Source organism: Schistocerca cancellata, chromosome 2 (assembly GCF_023864275.1).
Source record: "Schistocerca cancellata isolate TAMUIC-IGC-003103 chromosome 2, iqSchCanc2.1, whole genome shotgun sequence".
In the NCBI taxonomy this organism is placed as follows: domain Eukaryota; kingdom Metazoa; phylum Arthropoda; class Insecta; order Orthoptera; family Acrididae; genus Schistocerca; species Schistocerca cancellata.
The window spans coordinates 632819467-632840736 of record NC_064627.1 but is presented as its reverse complement, the minus strand read 5'-3'; the positions used below and the strand labels follow the sequence as shown (position 1 = coordinate 632840736).

Genomic DNA, 21270 nt, shown 5'->3' with positions numbered 1-21270 from the left:
ATCTTCTGCCAAAGGCGTCATTGGAAACGGTATGCAGATGGACAGCTCACTGTTCTCCTGGTCATTGTCGGATCTCTTGACCTTCACGTTGCTACTGGTGGGACGTGTGGCTCCTCAATTGGCCTCACGAGGCAAAATACACCCCGTAACAGCTGTCCCAACAAGGAAAAGACTCTGGCGATACCGGGGATCGAACCCTTTTTATTCACAGAGCAAACAGCCAAAGTGACTACTCTCCTGCTGAGGCGGATTAGTTGAACAGTGGACAGAGAGGACATTTAAAGAATAGGAACTGCGTCAAACTGGCGGGAAAATAAATATGTGTCACAACTTGATTAAAAAAAGATATTGGTTGATAGCACACGTACTGTAGCACCAAGGGATTATCAATTTGGTAATGGCGGAGAGTATGGTTCGTAAAAAATGTAGAGGGAGTACTTCTTGCATAACACAGCATGCAATTTCCAATGGATGTAGGTTGCAGTAGTTTTGGGTGAATGTAGAGGATTGCACACGATAAAGTAGAGTTCTATCGTAGCAGCATTCGTCCTCACGTGTACTGAGAACCGAGAAAGGTTATAATAAGTGAAAAGTATCGAACTGTTTGAGTTGTGTTGTAGAAAGATGGTGAAAAGTAGGTAGTATGATGGGATAAGGCGGTTCTCCGGAGATCTAGCGAAGAAAAGACAATTTTTGAAAACGTTGACAAGGAGGGAGAGAAGGGTAGGATATGTTTAGACATCAAGGAATGTCCATGACACAAGAGCGAGCTGTTGAGGGCCAAAATTATAGAAAACATAAATTGGGATATATTTCTGAAATAACTGATGACGATGGGTGTACGTGCTTTCTCAGATGAAGAGATTGGCACGGGAGAGGATATAGTGGCGGGGCACGTGATTCCACACTACTGATGACTGACAAGTGAAATACACGAAATGCATTAGCTTTATCAGCCTATTTGATCATAGTAAATGTAGTTGTTAAGAGAGCTCACCTTGAACCTGAGAGGGCCGACGGGCGGCAGTGCATACGGGATGGCCTGGAATGCGCTGTAGGGCCGGCCAGAGGGCGTCTTGGCCTTGCGGCCCCTGAGCGTGCCCTGCGGGATGGTCACCGTCACCGCGCCTCCCACTCGTGCCATGTCTGCCGGCCGTCTGACCCGGTGGTCAGCGTGGGGTGCCCGGTGTGTCTGAGATAGCGGGACACCGTTCCGTTATCAATGAGATATCAGTTCTTCGAAGATTACCGCTGACTCTGAAACTGAATGGTATGCACATCACTCGCTGGCTCTCTAGTACTCTTCCACTTCAGCTCCCCTAAATCCGACGCAGTAGATCATTTTGTGAAAGTAATCCACTTACCGAATGACGCGTTCATTAATGAATTAAGGTAGTGAGTTTTTATAAATAAAAGGCCGTGTTGATGCGTGTTATAAGCATTATGGTACACCACTGGCCACTAAAATTGCAAGATTAACAAACGTCAATTTGGCTTAAAAACTGCGCTACATGGCGGGGTATGCCAGTGATGAGCATATCAACGCGACGCTGCAGAGTAGGTAGGAATGATTCCATCTCCATTCAGAACACAAGGCAATATTACACAGCCCGTTTCTCTTTCAGTAATAGCAGTTGAATGCTTTTTTATGAGAAGATCGTATTATGGAAGATGGAGAGATGCCTGAAACCATTTATCGAATTAGACAGCTGCAGAATCGTGGGCCATCAACAATCAATACAGAATCGATGGATGTAGGAAGACCATACTCTACGCTATGCACGATCGCAGCCGCTCCATGCGACTAGCGCCAGAAAGATCAGATGGATCACAATTGGTAGCGAGATCTAATACGGATGAAACTGTACAAGGAGAAGAGGACGGAGGGACGGGGTGCCAAGTAGTAACTCGTTCAGGAAACATCCCCCAAGCTGTGCCTAACCATGTCTACATCTACATATCTACAACCATACTCCGCAAGCCACCTGACGGTGTGTGGCGGAGGGTACCCTGTGTACCTCTATCGCTTCTCCCTTCTATTCCAGTCTCGTATTGCTCGTGGAAAGAAGGATTGTCGGTATGCTTCTGTGTGGGCTCTAATCTCTCTAATTTTATCCTCATGGTCTCTTCACGAGATATACGTAGGAGGGAGCAATATACTACTTGACTCTTCGGTGAAGTTATGTTCTCGAAACTTTAACAAAAGCCCGTACTGAGCTACTGAGCGTCTCTCCTGCAGAGTCTTCCACTGGAGTTTATCTATCATCTCCGTAACGCTTTCGCGATTACTAAATTATCCTATAACGAAGCGCGCTGCTCTCCGTTGGATCTTCTCTATCTCTTCTATCGACCCTATCTGGTACGGATCCCACACTCATGAGCACTATTCAAGCAGTGGGCGAACAAGCGTACTGTAACCTACTTCCTTTGTTTTCGGATTGCATTTGCTTAGGATTCTTCCAAAGAATCTCAGTCTGGCATCTGCTTCACCGACGATCAACATTATATGATCATTCCATTTTAAATCAACCCTTAATGCGTACTCACAGGTAATATATGGAATTAGCTGCTTCCAGTTGCTGACCTGCTATTTTGCAGCTAAATGATAAGGGATCTATCTTTCTATGTATTAGCAGCACATTACACTTGTCTACATTGAGATTCAATTTCCATTCCCTGCACCATGCGTCAATTCGCTGCAGATCCTCCTGCATTTGAGTACAATTTTCCATTGTTACAACCTCTCGATACACCACAGCATCATCTGCAAAAAGCCTTAGTGAACTTCCGATTTCATCCACAAGGTCATTTATGTATATTGTGAATAGTACGGTCCTATGACACTCCCCTGCGGCACACCTGAAATCACTCTTACCTCGGAAGACTTCTCTCCATTGAGAATGACATGCTGCGTTCTGTTATTTAGGAACTCTTCAATACAATCACACAATTGGTCTGAGAGTCCATATGCTCTTACTTTGTTCATTAAACGACTGGGGGAACTGTATCGAACGCCTTGCGAAAGTCAAGAAACACGGCATCTACCTGTGAACCCGTGTCTATGGCCCTCTGAATCTCGCGGACGAATAGCGCGAGCTGGGTTTCACACGACCATCTTTTTCGAAACCCATGCTGATTCCAACAGAGTAGATTTCTAGTCTCCAGAAAAGTCATTATACTCGAACATTATACGTGTTCCAAAATTCTACAACTGATCGACGTTAGAGATATATGTCTATAGTTCTGCACATCTGTTCGACGTCCCTTCTTGAAACCGGAGATGACCTGTGCCCTTTTCCAATCCTTTACAGCGCTACGCTCTTCTAGAGACCTACGGTACGCCGCTGCAAGAAGGTGGGCAAGTTCCTACGCGTACTCTGTCTAAAATCGAACTGGTATCCCATCAGGTCCAGCGGCCTTTCCTCTGTTGAGCGATTTGAATTGTTTCTCTATCCCTCTGTCGTCTATTTTGATATCTACCAATTTGTCATCTGTGCGACAATCTAGAGAAGGAATTACAGTGCAGTCTTCCTTTGTGAAACAGCTTTGGAAAAAGACATTTAGTATTTCGGCCTTTAGTCTGTCATCCTCTGTTTCAGTACCATTTTGGTCACAGTGTGTCTGGACATTTTGTTTTGATCCACTTACCGCTTTGACATAAGACCAAAATTTCTTAGGATTTTCTGCCAATTCAATACATAGAACTTTACTTTCGAATTCATTGAACGCCTCTCGCATAGTCCTCCTCACACTACATTTCGCTTCGCGTAATTTTTGTTTGTCTGCAAGGCTTTGGCAATGTTTATGTTTGCTGTGAAGTTCCCTTTGCTTCCGCAGCAGTTTTCTAACTCGGTTGTTGTACCACGGTGGCTCTTTTCCATCTCTTACGATCCTGCTTGGCACATACTCATCTAATGCATATTGTACGATGGTTTTGAACTTTGTCCACTGATCCTCAACACTATCTGTACTTGAGACAAAACTTTTGTATTGAGCCGTCAGGTACTCTGAAATCTGCTTCTCGTCACTTTTGCTAAATAGAAAAATCTTCCTACCTGTTTTAATATTTCTATTTATGGCTGAAATCTTCGATTCAGTAACCGCCTTATGATTGCTGATTCCCTGTTCTGCGTTAACTGTTTCAAATAGTTCGGGTCTGTTTGTCACCAGAAGGTCTAATGTGTTATCGCCACGAGTCGGTTCTCTGTTTAACTGCTCAAGGTGGTTTTCAGATAAAGCACTTAAAAAAATTTCACTGGATTCTTTGTCCCTGCCACCCGTTATGAACGTTTGAGTCTCCCAGTCTATATCCGGCAAATTAAAATCTCCACCCAGAACTATAACATGGTGGGGAAATCTACTCGACATATTTTCCAAATTATCCTTCAGGTGCTCAGCTACAACAGCTGCTGAGCCAGGGGGCCTATAGAGGCATCCAATTACCATGTCTGAGCCTGCTTTAACCGTGACCTTCACCCAAATTATTTCACATTTTGGATCTCCATCAATTTCCTACGATACTATTGCACTTCTTATCACTGTAAACACGCCTCCCCCTTCACTGTCCAGCGTGTCTCTGCGGTATACATCCCAATCTGAGTTTAGGATTTCATTACTGTTTACGTCTGGTTTCAGCCAACTCTCCGTCCCTAGTACTATATGGGCGTTGTGACCGTTTATTAATGAGAGCAGTCCTGGGACCTTTCTATAGACGCTCCTGCAGTTTACTATTAGCACATTAATATTGTTATTCCCTGTTGCATTTTGCCTACTCCTACCTTGCCGCGTCTCAGGAGGCGTCTTGTCGGGCCTAGGGAGGAAATTGTCTAACCTAAAAAACCCACATGTGCACTCCACACATACTCCGCTACCCTTGTAGCCGCTTCCGGCGTGTAGTGCACGCCTGACCTATTCATTTCTCCACCCGATAGCGGAGGTCGAGAAATTTGCACCCCAGATCTCCGCAGAATCGTCTGAGCCTCTGGTTTAAGACTTCCACTCGGCTCCGAACCAGAGGACCGCGATCGGTTCTGGGAACGATACCACAAATAGTTAGCTCTGATTCCACCCCAGGAGTGAGGCTTTCCGGCTTCACCAATTCCGCCAACCGCCTGTATGAACTGAGGATGACCTCTGAACCCAGACGGCTGGAGTCATTGGTGCCGACATGACCAACAATTCGCAGTCGGGTGCACCCAGTGCTCGCTATTGCCGCCGGCAGGGCCTCCTTCACATCTCGGATGAGACCCCCCCCCGGCAAGCAGCCAGAGTGGACACTGGCCTTTTCCCCGACCTTTCCGCTATTTCCCTAAGGGGCTCCATCACCCGCCTAACGCCTAACGTTGGAGCTCCCTATAACTAATAAACCCCTCCCCCCGTGTACCTGCTCGGACCTTGCTGAAGGAGCGGCCACATGTCCACTCACAGGCAGAGCGGGCGATGCCACACAGCCAGCCTCCGCATTGATTGCAATATCCTTTCTTGCGGGAGTGCTCGTGCTGCAAGTAACACAGAAGGATTCCTGTGGAGCTTGAAAGACAGAAAATGAGGCAGAGGCGTAAGTGATGCTGTGGGGACAAGTCGCGAGTCGTGGCTGGGTCAGTCGTTAGAGCACTTGGCACTTGTCCGTCAAAGGCAGATGTCCCCCGTTCCAGTCTCTGTCCGGCACACAGTTTTAACCTTCGAGTAAGTTTCATATCAGTGCACACTTCGCTGTTGAGTGAATAACTCATTCTGGAAACTGTAAGTCGCTTGTGTTCTCTCTCGTACTGACCCTGGTTAGAGCTACTGTTTCTGCCGGAGATTTCCATCTGGATTCTCAATTTTGCAGCGTGTATACACCCAAATCCCCAGCACATTTAATCGTATATTTGTCCTGTTGTATTGAATATGCAGAATAACTGAAATTACGTTATATGCTACCACAAATGGTACTGCAATCTTAATGGCCAGCGGTGTATTAATGTTGCCAGATAATCCCCAAATTTACTTCAGGAATGTGTATGTGGACGATAATTTGTAAACGCCATTCATCGCAGAGAGGATTTCACAGTAGTAGATATACGGTGCAGCTTCTAACAACCCTACCACAACAAAGGTCAAAATTTTAATAACGATAGTGGTGTTGCTCACGCTGATAAATACTGCATTTTCGGGCAACAACAGTAATATTCTGTGGCAGGTGTCATTAGAGCACAGTTAATAAAGTCATTTCATGTAATAATCAAAAAACTAGGCACTCATCTTTATGTGTTTCCCATGCTGGTCTCGTCGTAAAATCTAGGTGGTTATGATTCCAAGCTCGGATGCAAAGAGGCCTAGATTTTATTCTGCTATATTCCAAAGTTATGTAGATGTGCTTCACAAACCATCCTTGAAGATTACACTTTTTCTAGACAATGGTGATGTCAAAAAATAATCAGCACTCCGAAATTAAGTTACACTTCCTTTTAATTGATTTTATTGCAATATCACTTAAACACAAAACATCACTTCACAATACAAAACATACTTGAAAACATCTCTCTCACAGTCACTGTTAAAGTTTACATTTTATAAGTGGACTACGTTATGCGTTTTTCCATCATGACGTCCCGCACTTGACTTTCTCAAGGTCCGACTCTCTAACAACTCAACAACTAACTAACTGACTATTAATCGCTTACGCGGCCAAAACTCAGAGTTACAAGTACGTCAAAGATCATAATGACAAAAGAAAGAATACACATAAGAATAATATCAAATCAAATGGATCAAATGGCTCTGAGCACTATGGGACTAAACATCTGTGGTCATCAGTCCCCTAGAACTTAGAACTACTTAAACCTAACTAACCTAAGGACATCACACACATCCATGCCCGAGGCAGGATTCGAACCCGCGACCGTAGCAGTCGCGCGGTTCCGAACTGAGCGCCTAGAACCGCTAGACCACCGCGGCCGGCAGAATAATATCATTACAATATAAACATACCGATGTATCACAAATGAAATCAAACCTGAATGTTGTCTCAGAAATATGTTAACTATTTTACAGAAACACAGTAGAACAGTAGAATATAGCTGGTATCGAGAGGTTCGGGTGAGCTGCCGTAATGGTTACGTAATTCAAGTACCATTACAAGCTTTTATGCAAAACATTGTTTTTTCTTCGTAGCCAAACATGTTTCGCCACCTCTGTGCCATAATCAGTGTATTTCGGAACATGTTTTAGGTTATAGCTAGCAAATAAGGCCTAAGGACAGTTTCTGCTCGTTTTTGTTCTTATCTCGATTTTACGTTACACGGTTTTGCAGGACGATCTATATGGTGTCCTCCACTGATAGCTTGTCATCTGGAAACCAAACGATGTAAATGCCAGTTTTATCAGCGAGTTAACAAATCCACTGATTTTTATAAATCGTAGTTTTGGTATGGTAAAATGTTTTGAGCATATATTTTTGGTTACTGCTCACGTTTTGCTGTGACAGGTCTTTCTTCTTTCTCATTCGGAGACCACTGTGTACCCACATTAAATGCGCTTCGTATAATTTTGGTTTCACAAACCCATTTTCACTCCGCAAACCGCGGTGCAAACGATGTTGTGGTGCGTCCTATCCCGTTGGCTTTCATTTGTTCCCGAGTGAGTTTGGCACCAAATTTGAATTTTGCTTACTTTTATCTCTCTTTTTCCGTGTGCGTATGTGCGTTTGTGTGTGTGTGTGTGTGTGTGTGTGTGTGTGTGTGTGTGTTTGTGTGTGTGTGTGTGAGAGAGAGAGAGAGAGAGAGAGAGAGAGAGAGAGAGCTGTTTCAGCTATTTGTGTTGTCTTTTCTGCAAGCTTCCTTTAATATGTGAAACAGTGTGCCTTTATAGAGCGTAATGCATTCATTTAAAACTTGTTTGCCCTATGCTATTGTTTCTGTATGTGGAAGTTTTCTTCTATCTTGTGGTATGGACTGTAGCTGGATTTCAGTATTTTTAAATCTGTTGCTGTAGGAACTGGGTGGTGGTCATGAGCTATTAGGTTGTCAGCATATGTGCTCTGGGTGCTGTTACGTTTTAGGGCTATGAGGTGTTCCGAGTATCTACTTCTAAAATTCCTACATGTTAATCCTACGTGTATTGATCGGCAAGTGCTGCATGTTGAGTTCATATATTCCTGATCTTTTTAATTTATTTGTGTGTGTCTTCTGAGTTCTGAGTTTTTTCTTGTTGTGTTGTCTGTCCTGTATCCTATTTGAAGTCCTTGTTTTCTTTTTATTTTTTTTTTAAATATGTTGCCTATTCCGTGCAAAGTTTTGTTATTGTTGGTGAGTAGATGCCATTTTGTGTTAAAAGTGTACTGTAGCACTGTTGTGTCTCACATGCGGTACTGTTTTTGTGTTGTGTTCTATGTTGTGTAAGGCTTAGTGGGTGTTTAGTAAGTTCGTTTCATTTCCGTTTACCAATTTTTTGGTTTAATTTCTATGCCATATGGTTCTTGCAACCATTTTCCACTGCTATTTGTTTTATTGTGTTGAGCTCCTGTGTGTAATTCTGTTTGCTTATGGTGTTACGTTCAATCTGTCGAGCATGAATCTGAAGTTTACTTGAGTCCCACTGTTCTTCGATAGATTGTAAATGGTGGTGCTCGTGGTTGCCGGTTTTCTAAATCTTATGAAGTCATGCGAAGTGAATCTTTGGGTGTGAGTCGTTTATTTCAATGTGTAGCTGTTCTATGTGTGTGTGTGTGTGGGGGGGGGGGGGGGGGTTCATCAGTCAGACATATTATGCAATCGACATAACGGTACCAGTATATAACTTTCAGTGACGAAGCGTGAATTCTTGTAGGGTAGGTTGAGAATCACGAATTTCGAAGAAAGAAAAAATATCCTGAAACAAAAACACTGTGAAAGTGACGTAATTACCTATTTCTACTAGCATTGAAACCACTACAGAAATTGTTATAAATAAATACATTAAATTATTAAACACGTACACATTAATAAAATTGTAACACATAGTAACTCACCATTATATATTTTCTTTTTATAAATTAGTTCTATCCTCCTGTTCTTTTTCTGGACGTAAGCATCGATAACATGAGCCTCCTATTTGATTGAAGATTTCACAGTTCCTTTCTGTACAGCCAAAATCAACAAGTTTGACCGTCTGTTATTTGCCACTGTGTTGTGTAAGTAGGTTTCAACTTATTTTAATACACTGGTGCTTCTTTCGCAAGACGAGAACGGTTGCTGGATATGCAAGAACTAACGACAGTAATTTCATACATTTAGAGAAGATGTTTTTTAATCCATTGTTTATAACTGATTTAATGAAGTCCTGAGGCTGTAGAGGTTTATCCTCTGTGCTGTAACGAAACGTAAGTTCTCCTTCCAGTTTTTTACTATCAAAGAAAGGATATTTTGAAGCAGCTTTTCAACTTCACGTATGTGGAAATTGTTGATTTATTATATCGTGAGAACTTTTACTCATTTACGATTTCTGTAAAGCTTGTTTCACGGAAGTCCTGGAATCAAGTGTCCATGTTTACTACTAAAAAAACTACACTCCGCCCGAACAGGCCGTAAAGGCCCAGCGGTACCGACCGCCGTGTCATCCTCAGCCCGCAGGCGTCACCGGATGCGGATATGGAGAGGCATGTGGTCAGCACATCTGTCACCCGGCCGTATGTCAGTTTACACATTTACTACTTCTGTGTCAATTATTTCGAATATTAGCCTTCTCAGTTTTTGAGTACTTGCTTCTGTCCGTTAAAATTAATTTCCGATACTCCTACTGTAATTATTAGGCTCTTAGCTTCCACTATGCACTTCACATCTTAGTCTTTCAACAGTCTTAACGCAGTTTTTAATTTCGAGCTTACAGCGTGTTATGTCCACAGTTTTACTTTGCAAGATGTCAAACAAGATACTTGTATTGTAGAGCTGCAGTATAAAGGAAAGAGTTTGATTATCCAGTATACTATTTAGTTTAGTTGCTTGATGTAAAGAATTATCATCCCACCCTTCAATGTTTATCACATCATTAGATGTTGCTCTCAGGTGTTTAGTGAAGAATAATAGTTTGTACAGTGCGTGAATGAAAATTCCACGTTGTTTCACCAGGACTTGGTAGTTTAAATCCTCTTTCCCTCAGAAGTTCACTTCATTCACTGGAACGGCTAAAGAAATCCTGATAGCTTTGCCTCAAAAATTTTTACGTGCGTAATTTTTTTTACAATCGCAGAGTAGGACCAAGTTCAATTGATGTGCGTAGCAGTGGATAAAGAGAGCATTAGGATATGCTCGTTACACAATAGAATGGACACCATCATTTTTCCCTGCCATTACACTGCCGCTGTCATATGTTTGCGATACTAATTTGTTTTTATTAATATTCCAACTACTTAGCACTTGCAATGAAACAGTGGCTATGCCTTGCGCACTCCGGTCTATGGATACATCTATCGGACGCTAAATGATCTTTCATGCATGGTTCTTCTTCTGCTAATAAATCTAAAAGTTCTAAATAATTTCCTTCATTTACTGACACGTAAGATTCGTCATGACCTTGAAGAGCTAACTCTTCCCGTGCTAAAAAGCAGATTGTCAAAATTAGCCTCCTCATAATATTTATGTTTCAATCAGCCTTCGAATTATATTTCAAAACATCTAGGAGTGTTTCTCTGAAAGAGCGTACTGAGCTGACTGCATTTAAAACTGCTGTGGTATGTGAAATGGAACATTCTTGCTCTTCAGCTTTCGAAAGGAAATTTTGAAGACTCTCTTCGTCTACTCCCCACTTACGCCTTTCAAAACCGTCATTACCCATTCCAAATAGTACAAAATAATAACAAAAAAGAGTGTTCCCTACAACGCTGCCACTTAATCACGGTTTTGAATTGTACCATTGTGTTTGGAAACGTCTTACAGATTTTCTATAAGATTTTTTAATTAGACAGACTTGGCATCGGCTTTCCTTCTTTCACACGAGTTTCTCTTCCACAGAAGGACGAGCGAAGAATGCGGGATTTTCCATTAAAAAATTCACTGCAGGGTTTTCCTATTAAAAAATTCAATGATCTAGTGGTGAAGAAAACACGTCCATGGCAGTGTGAGATTACAAGATAATGATTTCAGTATTAGACAATTTTACCCCTCGCGACTACGCAATGACAAAACAAATTGTCGATGACACTTCACACGTAAAAGGTCACACCGAAATATAGTTCACAATCAGTTAATCACTGCCACTTCTTACTGCAATTTACCCACAGAATTCGTATTCCAGGTTTCACCACAATCACGTTTAGCATTGTTGATATGAAAACCTACCGACATGTTACAGAATTACCAACGTATGAAATAAGTAAGGCTAATAAATTTTGATCTGAGAAACAATGAAGATACATTGGCTTTCTGTAATGACATCTGCTATTGCTTTGTGTGACATGTGTGTGTTGACGCTGTGCTATGGTCCTTTTTCTAGTAGAATTATTTCTTGTTTGGTGAGATTAACATTAGTTAATTTGGTGATTCTATCATAGAACTGATGTTTTTGATTATCATGACTGTTTGCAGCGGATGTGCTTGTGGTATTTATGATTCTGTTTAGTTCTCTGATTGATCTTTCCTGTTGTTCTTGCCTTATTTACTTTACCTATGCCTTTTCAGGCTCTGTTAATTATTCAATCTGTGGTGACATTGCGAATTTATTGGCAAATTCTAATTTCGTTGGTGAGCAATTGTTTTTCAGTTGATAGTTCCTTAATTTCATATTTTAACAGCATAATCTCCGCCTTGGAGCAGGCGACATGCTATTCACAGAGCTCTTTGTATAGTCTGGAATTACGAGTTAGACAAGTTTTATTAAACACTATGTTGACGTTATCTTTTGAAGTTTCATTAAGGTGTTTATTTACTGTAGAGCTTTGAGAGATAATGCATGTCTGGGCGACGAAATATTGATCTTTTGGATTTGCAGCTCTTGTACCTTATCCGTGTCTGCAGTTAAAATTATTGGATATAAGTTCCGCCTTTAATACAGAACACTGTGTTTCTTCTTATCCAAACATGTTTCGGCACCTCTGTGCCACCATCAGTGGGTTTTGTTTGTTGAAAAACTGTAAAAAGGGAACACATTTTAGGTTCTAACTGATTTAACAAAATGAGGCCTAAAGACAGATTTTGTTTGTTTTTGCTCTTACCTTGATTTTTCATTATATGGTTTTGCAGGACCATATGTATGATATCCGGTACTGATAGCCTGTGACCTGCAAACCAAACGATGTAAATGTGAATTCAGTCAGCGAGTTAACACATCCCTAGATTAAAAAAAAAGACATGATTTTGGCGTGGCAAAATGTTTTGCGTGTATATTTTTCTTATTACTCACGTTTTGTTGAGTCACATCCTTCTTCTTTCTTGTTCTGAGAGCAATGCGCGCATGCACACACACACACACACACACACACACACACACACACACGCTCACACACACACACACACACACACACACACATTAAATATACTTTGTAAAATTTTTGTTTAACAAACGCCTTTTCACTTCGCAAAACACGTTGTAAGCGATGTTGTTGTATGTCCTGCCCCCGTCGGTGTTCACTCGTTTCTGAGTGAGTTCTCCAATAATTTTAACTGTAGACACGGAAAAAGTATAAGATTTTCAAACTCAAAAGATGAACAGAAGGTCTCCATTTGGTTTTGTCAAGCCATATAATACTCCGCAACCATCTCGCTCTCCGTCCCTGTCGCTGGTTTTTGTGAAAAGTAAGATACATGGCTCTGAGGACTTTCTTTGCGATGAAATAGTTTACTGTTTCTAACTGTTGCTTTTAAAGCCGATGTCTTCAAATGGAAGAAAGACCACAACAACAACGATAATTCAAATAAAATGGAACGTAGTCGAAGTTCTGATCCAGTTTGCTACATTAACTAAACACGAAAACATAGTCCCCAAAAGCTTAACCCCGAACTCTCGACAGAGATGTTTGAAAGGACAGACATGATGTGTCAGTTTCGCTGAGCACAATCACCGATAGTTCAGAGTGTGATTACCAGTGATTTTATGGCGATAATAACAATTTGTCCCGTGATTTCATCAGAAACTAGGGATGAGGAGTTCGAGGTATCCGAACTAGGCTCTGCGAGGTACTTGGTCGTGGAAAGGCGCTGACTCTTCACGCGTTGCACTGCATGAGGTAGATTTTCGTTCACGTACTGAACCACAAACGTTGGAGCGTTTTCATCTCCAGACTGCAATTAACAGCTCCACCTCCGACGTATGACCACTACTGCCAGAGTTCGTCGTGAAAAGACAAAGGCATGCCTTGTGATATTCCTGGCTGTGGCCGCCAGTATTTTATTTTCCTGGAAGCTCGCGTTCATGAGGCTTGATACACATGAAGTACCATATGATACAGAAGTGAAGTGAGGTACAAGCAACATATGGTATAATATATACCAGTCCCGTGGGAGAGCCCGCCAATTGTACTGGATTTGCTTCTGATTCGTGGCCATGTTCGGGTGCTAGGCACCAAAACGCCTAATTTCTCTAATTAATTATTTATATACTTTTCATTGTATTTAACCAAGTTGTAGTATGACAACATCTCATTGTTACCCTACGAGTCTATCGTTTTTGTTTCTTAAATTTCTCTAGTTCTGAGCAACGTAAGAGTAACGATAATGCAACCGAAGTGCTTTGGACACCGTCGGGTCGCTCTGGCGCATCTGGGAGACGTACTTCGGCTGCTCTAGGCACTTTGATTCGGGCGTTCTAGAGGGATGGACTGGTGGTAACTGTGTCTCGGTCGTTCTGGAGAGACGGACATGACGTATTCTATGTCGAAAGTTTAATGGAAAAGTTACCGTACATTTAAGAAAGCTATGTCAAGTGTTGTAAAAACAGTGTAAAATGTGTAAATATTTAAATAATAACCAAACAGGAAATATAAATGAGACTTGTCGCCTACCTTCATTGCCAGTACTACGGATCTTGCCCTCTGTAGATACAGAGAATAACCTAAGGAAGTGGCATCCCGCAAAAAGCCCGATCACAGGTTCAAGTTACCAGCGTAGCAGCCTCCGCCGAAGAAGTTCGCACGACCGAAGAGTAGTCTTCTGCGCTGGGGACACAGCTTTAGAAGACGACAGGTTGATGGAAAGAACATTTAGAGAATCTTATTCAGTCTCTCCAGATCCCAGATCTGACTTCCAAAGTACTCATAATTTATAGCCTGTATGCGCGTCTACCTAAGGTTGTACGATCCCAAGCAAATAAGTTTTAATGAATATATTTCTTTCTCGGCGTTGTTACACATTAGTTCAGACACCTGTTTTTCACTGAATCATGATGGATCTGGAGGTTAATAAGGGAACCGCAGGAGATGATGAAGGTCCTCCGATGATCAATAATCCGGGCCTGTGGGTGGCGTCGTTGTTGTCGCGCCTTAGGTACTTGACTGGCCATACAATCAATATCTCCATAAAGATAAATTCGCTTGAAAACTTGTGCTGACCAAGCATGAATGCTGGGAAATCAGAAAATTTTGCCAGTGGGCTGCGAATCGAATGGTATTACTTCACGGGGGCCAGAAAGGTATCCTTGTGTGTGAACGTCACTGCTGACATCTCTTCATCTTCGTAACTCGCTACAAAGGTGGTGGCTGCAACGCAACGTAAATTCTGAACGCACTGCAACATCTTTGCGCCAATATCCCGATAGGAAATGATGGTTCTCAATCGCTTTGCTGACTCTAATTCGAGGAGAGAGTATGATCGTTAAATCTGGCAACTTGCTATCTAGGTTCACCTTTAGTCGCTGTAACTTGCCATATGTCTGAAAATTCAGTTGCTGCGAAGTAACTAAATTAGTATAGCATAGGGACTGACTAAGACTGCTGATAAGCTGACCAGCTCTGTCATGGCAGAACAGGATTCGTCTTTAGCAATAGTATTCGACAGCCTCTTTTCTTCTCGCGCATGTATGGGTCGGACACGTCTGGGAAGAGTTCTGTTTTCTTTCACAGCTACAGCGATTGAAGTGCTGTTCAGCCATACAGCAATGCATCTAAATAGAACTGTGCTATGTTTATATGTTCTGTAGCACTGCTTTCTTTCCGCTCATGAACAATGCGTCATACGAGAATGCGCAGTTTTTCACTGCGTACGTACCACAGCTGACACTCTTAGCTTTGCAGGAACCTCATATATCTGACAGTCTGTGGCGCCTTGAGATATGAAGGCACCGCCAAGGAGAATTTTATCTTTCTCCACCGTAATCAGTCATATCGGCACAGTCTGTCAAGTGATGTCAAACGTCTAGCGGCTGCTTTTGTTCTGATAATAAGCCCGATAAGGGAGGTGCCTCTTAATAAGTACTTCCTCTGCGTGACATGAGTTGAGCGAGAATTTCAGACGCAGTCACGCCGAGATTTGCCATCCTTTGAAGAATTGTCTGTAAACAGTGCTGCACAGCTTCAGTATAACTAAAGAACAAATTCTCCAATTATAATCTAACACTCAATAGCGTTGTCATTAAATTAAAATTATCACCTCTTAACGTGTCATTTAGTATAATCAACCATTTATTAATCATGTGATCAATATAAGTATTGAAAAGGCTGGGGGACAGTGGGCAGCCTTGTCTTACATCTTGATTACCATTTGCAGGTCCTGTTACCCTCTCTTTCCGGGATTATCCTTATATTGTTACGTTCGCGGAATGACTCTATTTTCTTAATGAGATATGCTGGAACTCCCATTTTCTTTAGTGATTCGCACAGCTGTTTCCGCTCTACCTTGCAAACATCTTTTCGTAGCCGATAAAAAAACATAATAAGTTGTTGCCCCCCATGAACCATTGACCTTGCCGTTGGTGGGGAGGCTTGCGTGCCTCAGCGATACGGATAGCCGTACCGTAGGTGCAATCACAACAGAGGTTGAGAGGCCAGACAAACGTGAGGTTCCTGAAGAGGGGCAGCAGCCTTTTCAGTATATGCAGGCGCAACAGTCTGGATGATTGACTGATGTGGCCTTGTAACACTAACCAAAACTGCCTTGCTGTGCTGGTACTGCGAACGACTGAAAGCAAGGGGAAACTACGGCCGTAAATTTTCCCGAGTGCATGCAGCTTTACTGTATGCTTAAATGATGATGGCGTCCTCTTGGGTAAAATATTCCGGAGGTAAAATAGTCTCCCATTCTGATCTCCAGGTGTGGACTACTCAAGAGGACGTCGTTGCCAGGAGAAAGAAAACTGGCGTTCTACGGAACGGAGCGTGGAATGTCAGACAAATATAAGGATGTAGATACTTATCTCACTAGGGGTAAGATAGGTATTACCTACAGGAAAATTAAAGAGACCTTTGGAGAAAAGAGAGCCACTTGTACGAATATCAGGAGCTCAGATGGAAACCCAGTTCTAAGCAAAGAAGGAAAAGCAGAAAGGTGAAAGGAGTATATAGAGGGTCTATACAAGGGCGATGTACTTGAGGACAATATTATGGAAATGGAAGAGGCGTAGATGAAGATAAAATGGGAGATATGATATTGCGTGAAGAGTTTGACAGAGCACTGAAAGACCTGAGTCGAAACAAGGCCCCGGGAGTAGACAACATTCCATTAGAACTACTGACAGCTTGGGAAAGCCAGTCCTGATAAAACTCTACCATCTCGTGAGCAAGATGTATGGGACAGGCGAAATACCCTTAAACTTCAAGAAGACAATAATAATTCCAATCGAAAAGCAAGCAGGTGTTGACAGATGTGAAAATTACAGAACTATCAGTTTAATAAGTCACGGCTGCAAAATACTAATGCGGATTCTTTACAGACGAATGGAAAAACTAGTAGAAGCCGACCTCGGGGAAGATCAGTTTGGATTCCGTAGAAATATTGGAAAACGTGAGGCAATACTGATCCTACGACTTATCTTAGAAGATAGATTAAGGAAAGGCAAACCTACGTTTCTAGCATTTGTAGACGTAGAGAAAGCTTTTGACAATGTTGACTGGAATACTCTCTTTCAAATTCTGAAGGTAGCTGGAGTAAAACACGGGAGCGAAAAGCTATTTACAATTTGTACAGAAACTAGATGGCAGTTATAAGAGTCGAGGGACATGAAAGGGAAGCAGTGATTGAGAAGGGAGTGAGACAGGGCTGTAGCCTCTCCCCGATGTTATTCAATCTGTATATTGAGCAAGCAGTGAAGGAAACAAAAGAAAAATTCGGAGTAGGTATTAAAATCCAGAGAGAAGAAATAAAAACTTTGAGGTTCGCCGATAACATTGTAATTCTGTCAGAGACAGCAAAGGACTAGGAAGAGCTGTTGAACGGAATTGACAGTGTCTTGAAAGGAGGATGTAAGATGAACATCAACAAAAACAAAACGAGGATAATGAAATGTAGTGGAATTAAGTCGGGCGATGCTGAGGGAATTATATTAGGAAATGAGACACTTAAAGTAGTAAAGTAGTTTTGCTATTTGGGGAGCAAAATAACTGATGATGGTCGAAGTAGATAGGATATAAAATATAGACTGGCAATGGCAAGAAAATTGTTTCTGAAGAAGAGAAATTTATTAACATCTGGTACAGATTTAAGTGGCAGGAAGTCGTTTCTGAAAGTATTTGTAACGAGTGTACCTATGCATGGAAGTGAAACATGGACGATAAATAATTTGGACAAGAAGAGAATAGACGTTTCCGAAATGTGGTGCTACAGAAAGATGGTGAAAAATAGATGGGTAGATCACATAACTAATGACGAGGTATTGCATAGAATTAGGAGGAAGAGAAATTTGTGGTACAATTTGACTAGAAGAAGGGATTGGTTGTTAGGACATGTTCTGAGGCATCAAGGGATCACCAATTTAGTATTGGAGGGCACCGTAGAGGGTAAAAATCGTAGAGGGAGCCAAGAGATGAATACATTAAGCAGATTCAGAAGGATGTGGATTGCAGTGGGTGCTGGGAGATAAATAACCTTGCGCAGGATAGAGTAGCATGGAGACTGAAGACCACAACAACAACAAGTTGGTAATCTAAATTCTTTCATTTTCATATGTACATGTGCCAAAGCGAAAAGGCAGGCAGAACATGATGTACCACCGATTGAACTGCTGCAGTCGTTAGCACACTGTACTCGCATTCGGGAGGATGACGGCTGAAAACCGCGTCCGGCCATCCTGGTTTTCCATGTTTCCCTAAATCGCTTCAGGACACTGCCGGGATGATTCCTTTGAAGGGGCACGGTCAACTTCCTTCCCCATCCTTCCCTAACCCGACGGTATCGACTACCTCCCTGTTTGGTCGCTTCCCCCAAATCAACCAACCAACCCCGATCTCTCTTTTGTAAAACCGTGCTGTACCTCTAACATACGTGCTTCCACTAGTGAGATTAAACTCTTATTTATAATATTAGTATGCAGCTCTAACAGTATTTTAACAGAATTATTTCTCGGTGGCTTATGCATTGTGATGTATCACTTTTCCTGAAAAAAATGTCACACCAAAGCTGTTTCCACTAGTTTCGCGCAAGTCTGCTCAGCCAGGAAACACTCATAAAAACTGAAAGCCTATACTTAAGTTAATCAAATACTTACTTAATAGGCTCAAGGTTTCGTAAACATTTAAAGTACTTAAACCATTCAGTTTCTAATTTTATATTAACTTGTAAAATATGTTGTAGTCCATCAAGTTACCTTCCATTAAGAATGTGGATGCACTCAACTACTGTGACATGACTTTCAAAATGACCGAGCACAGCAGTCAGTCTTCCTTTCTTACACGTTTTATTAAGCAAATTAAATTTCGGTTACTGCCTAGCCATTATCAAAGCACTATTCAATCAGTGCATGTCCTAGTACGTCAATCTCCAGTTGTTCGGGTTTCTGTCACAGTTCGTTCAAGACTACTAGTACATACGCATTTCTCCTTCATTTAGGTGCCTCTTGCTTTAGTATACTTTGTCTTCAATGAATATCATGTCCTATTTCACTCACTTATCGATCCCAACTTTCCCTCTCCGTTTTTTGTATTTCTTTCTATACTAAAGCAGATTTACTTCCATAATCCTCCCTGCAATTCATACTGTTAGGTAGTGACAAGACTATTACTTCCCTAATCCTCCCTGCAATTCATACTGTTAGGTAATGACAAGATTATTAGTTTGCTAGTATGGTCGCTCCAAATCGTTAGTCTAGTTTTAAAATATTTATTTTTCTTCATTCGTAATGTTTAAACGGCTGCTTCAGTTATAATTTCCTTAATAGTACTCCATTCTCCATTTATGTTTTCAATTACTGATTGTACTTGATGTTTCTCGTTTAGTCTCTTCTGGTATATATTCTTGGAGTAGGTGCAACTTATTTTTTGTGATTTACGACTGGGTGTTTATGCGTGGTTTCTTCCATCATTGTTAAAAATATTGTGCCGCTTCATACTAAGAAATGCTCTGATTATAGATCCGAGCTTCTGCAGACTCCTGTGCTTTTTATTCTTAATTATTCCTTTTTATGCTCAACACTGTACATAGAACTGCACATGTAAATTTATGGATCTCTCGATGTTTAAAAAATGTGTTTGTTATCTTAATTCATTACGTTTGGCAAACCCTCTTGTTAATCAGTGTACTTTCGGCATCTGTACCAACTGTATCCTTTACAGATCTCTTGCCCGTTTGGAAGTTTGTCTCCCATGGTAAGTAAATATATTTTCTTTCACAGGTCATAAAATTCGTTAGTGTTTTGAGTTCTTCCTTCTTCTGGAGCACGTAGAGGCAATACGAAGACGTATCTTTCTCTCTGTCTCTCTCTCTACCTTAAGACGTAGAAATATCTTCGTTCAAAAGTGTTCGATTAATTTCTGTCATTAACGCTGCAACCAGATGGAGACTCAGGAGCAGCTATTTGTTCTTGTGATGGATCATCATCAACTAATTCTGAAATTGGAACGTTTCCTCTAATTTATTTTTCGTTTCTGTGATGGCAACGATAATAACATCAACTTTTCCCAGATCTTGTTCCATTTCTGTTTCTATATGCGTCGAACCTTTACATTCCGTGTTGCTATTTTAAATGTTTCTGATACGTGCGATTTTTCCTTGCTCTTTACCTTGTTTCTTTGATGTAATGAGCAGCCTGGTGTGAAACGTTCTCGATTTTTAGCAATTTAGGTGTCCCCTGACCGCATCCAAACGCTGCGCAGCGTAAGGACAGAGGTGAAGCTGCCACAGTTTAGCTTCCCACCCAGCTCATTTTATTTCAGTCTTGTTCTGTTCTAGACATATTGCCTTTTCTACGGCTTCAAGATCTGTCCTCACCTTGTGGTAGTTTTGATCCGTCTCGGATATTTTATTTCCCCGGTAGGACATACCTCAAAGCCGTAGAGTATCACTCACGAAAGATAATAATTCCAACATAGCATTCGGCACAGAGAGTTGGCTGAAACCAGAAATTAACGGCGTCAATATTCTAATGTCAGATTGAAATATACAGGGTCTTTCACACTTCACTGAAAGTCGTAGTCAGGAAAGAGCGACTTACGAGATTAAGTGTTACGTAGGAACCCATATCCGGAAACGGTTCGTTTCCATGTTAAAAGGAAAACAACAACTACTTATTCGCGCGTTATTATGCTCCTTACGCAGTTCGCCTGATAATGTAGGCTAGCCACATTGATGAATGGTACGATGACGCGATGTTGCGTGATGTCCTCCATTCCCATCTGCCCTGTTCTCATGCTTCCTGGTTATGCGTCAGTTGCCATTATTGTGACTAGTACTGCACTACGATGCTCCAAGAAAGCAGCACACTGTTGCACTGACGACGAAGTGCTTCAAGTTGAAGAGAACCCATCGACGAGTAGCGGAGCCATTTCACGAGACTTGCATGTGTCTCCCTCATGTGTCTGGCGTGTTCTGCATGAACAGCAAATCCACTGGTATCACACTCAGGACGTAGACGCCACGCTCCCGACGGCTTTTGTGACACGTGTCAATTTCTGTCCTGGTGTTTTACTCCGTTGTCAGGATTTTCCAGTTTCCTAGGCGAATTTTGTTCACCAAAGAAGCACATTTCAAAACAGAAGGCGTTTTGAACCCTCGCAATAGCCACATTGGGCATCAGCAAAGCCCCAAAGCCACGTGCACACGAAGATTTTAGCACACCTTCGACGTCAGTGTCTGTGCGGCTATCTTCGATGGTAGCGTGATTGGCATGTACATCCTTCCTCCCCATCTGACGGCTGGTACTTGAAATTCTTACAGCAAGTGCTGGTGAATTTTTCGGAAG

General features: G+C 41.8%; 1 protein-coding gene across 1 annotated transcript in view; it reads right to left on the bottom strand.

The window, feature by feature from the left end:
- Positions 1-1144, bottom strand: part of LOC126157208 (juvenile hormone esterase-like) — an 84486-nt gene extending 83342 nt beyond the window's left edge. The window contains exon 1 of the mRNA XM_049916360.1: positions 998-1144. Within this exon, the coding sequence (XP_049772317.1) occupies positions 998-1144 (147 nt within the window). The remainder of the gene's footprint in view (positions 1-997) is intronic.
- Positions 1145-21270: the final 20126 nt, after the last annotated feature.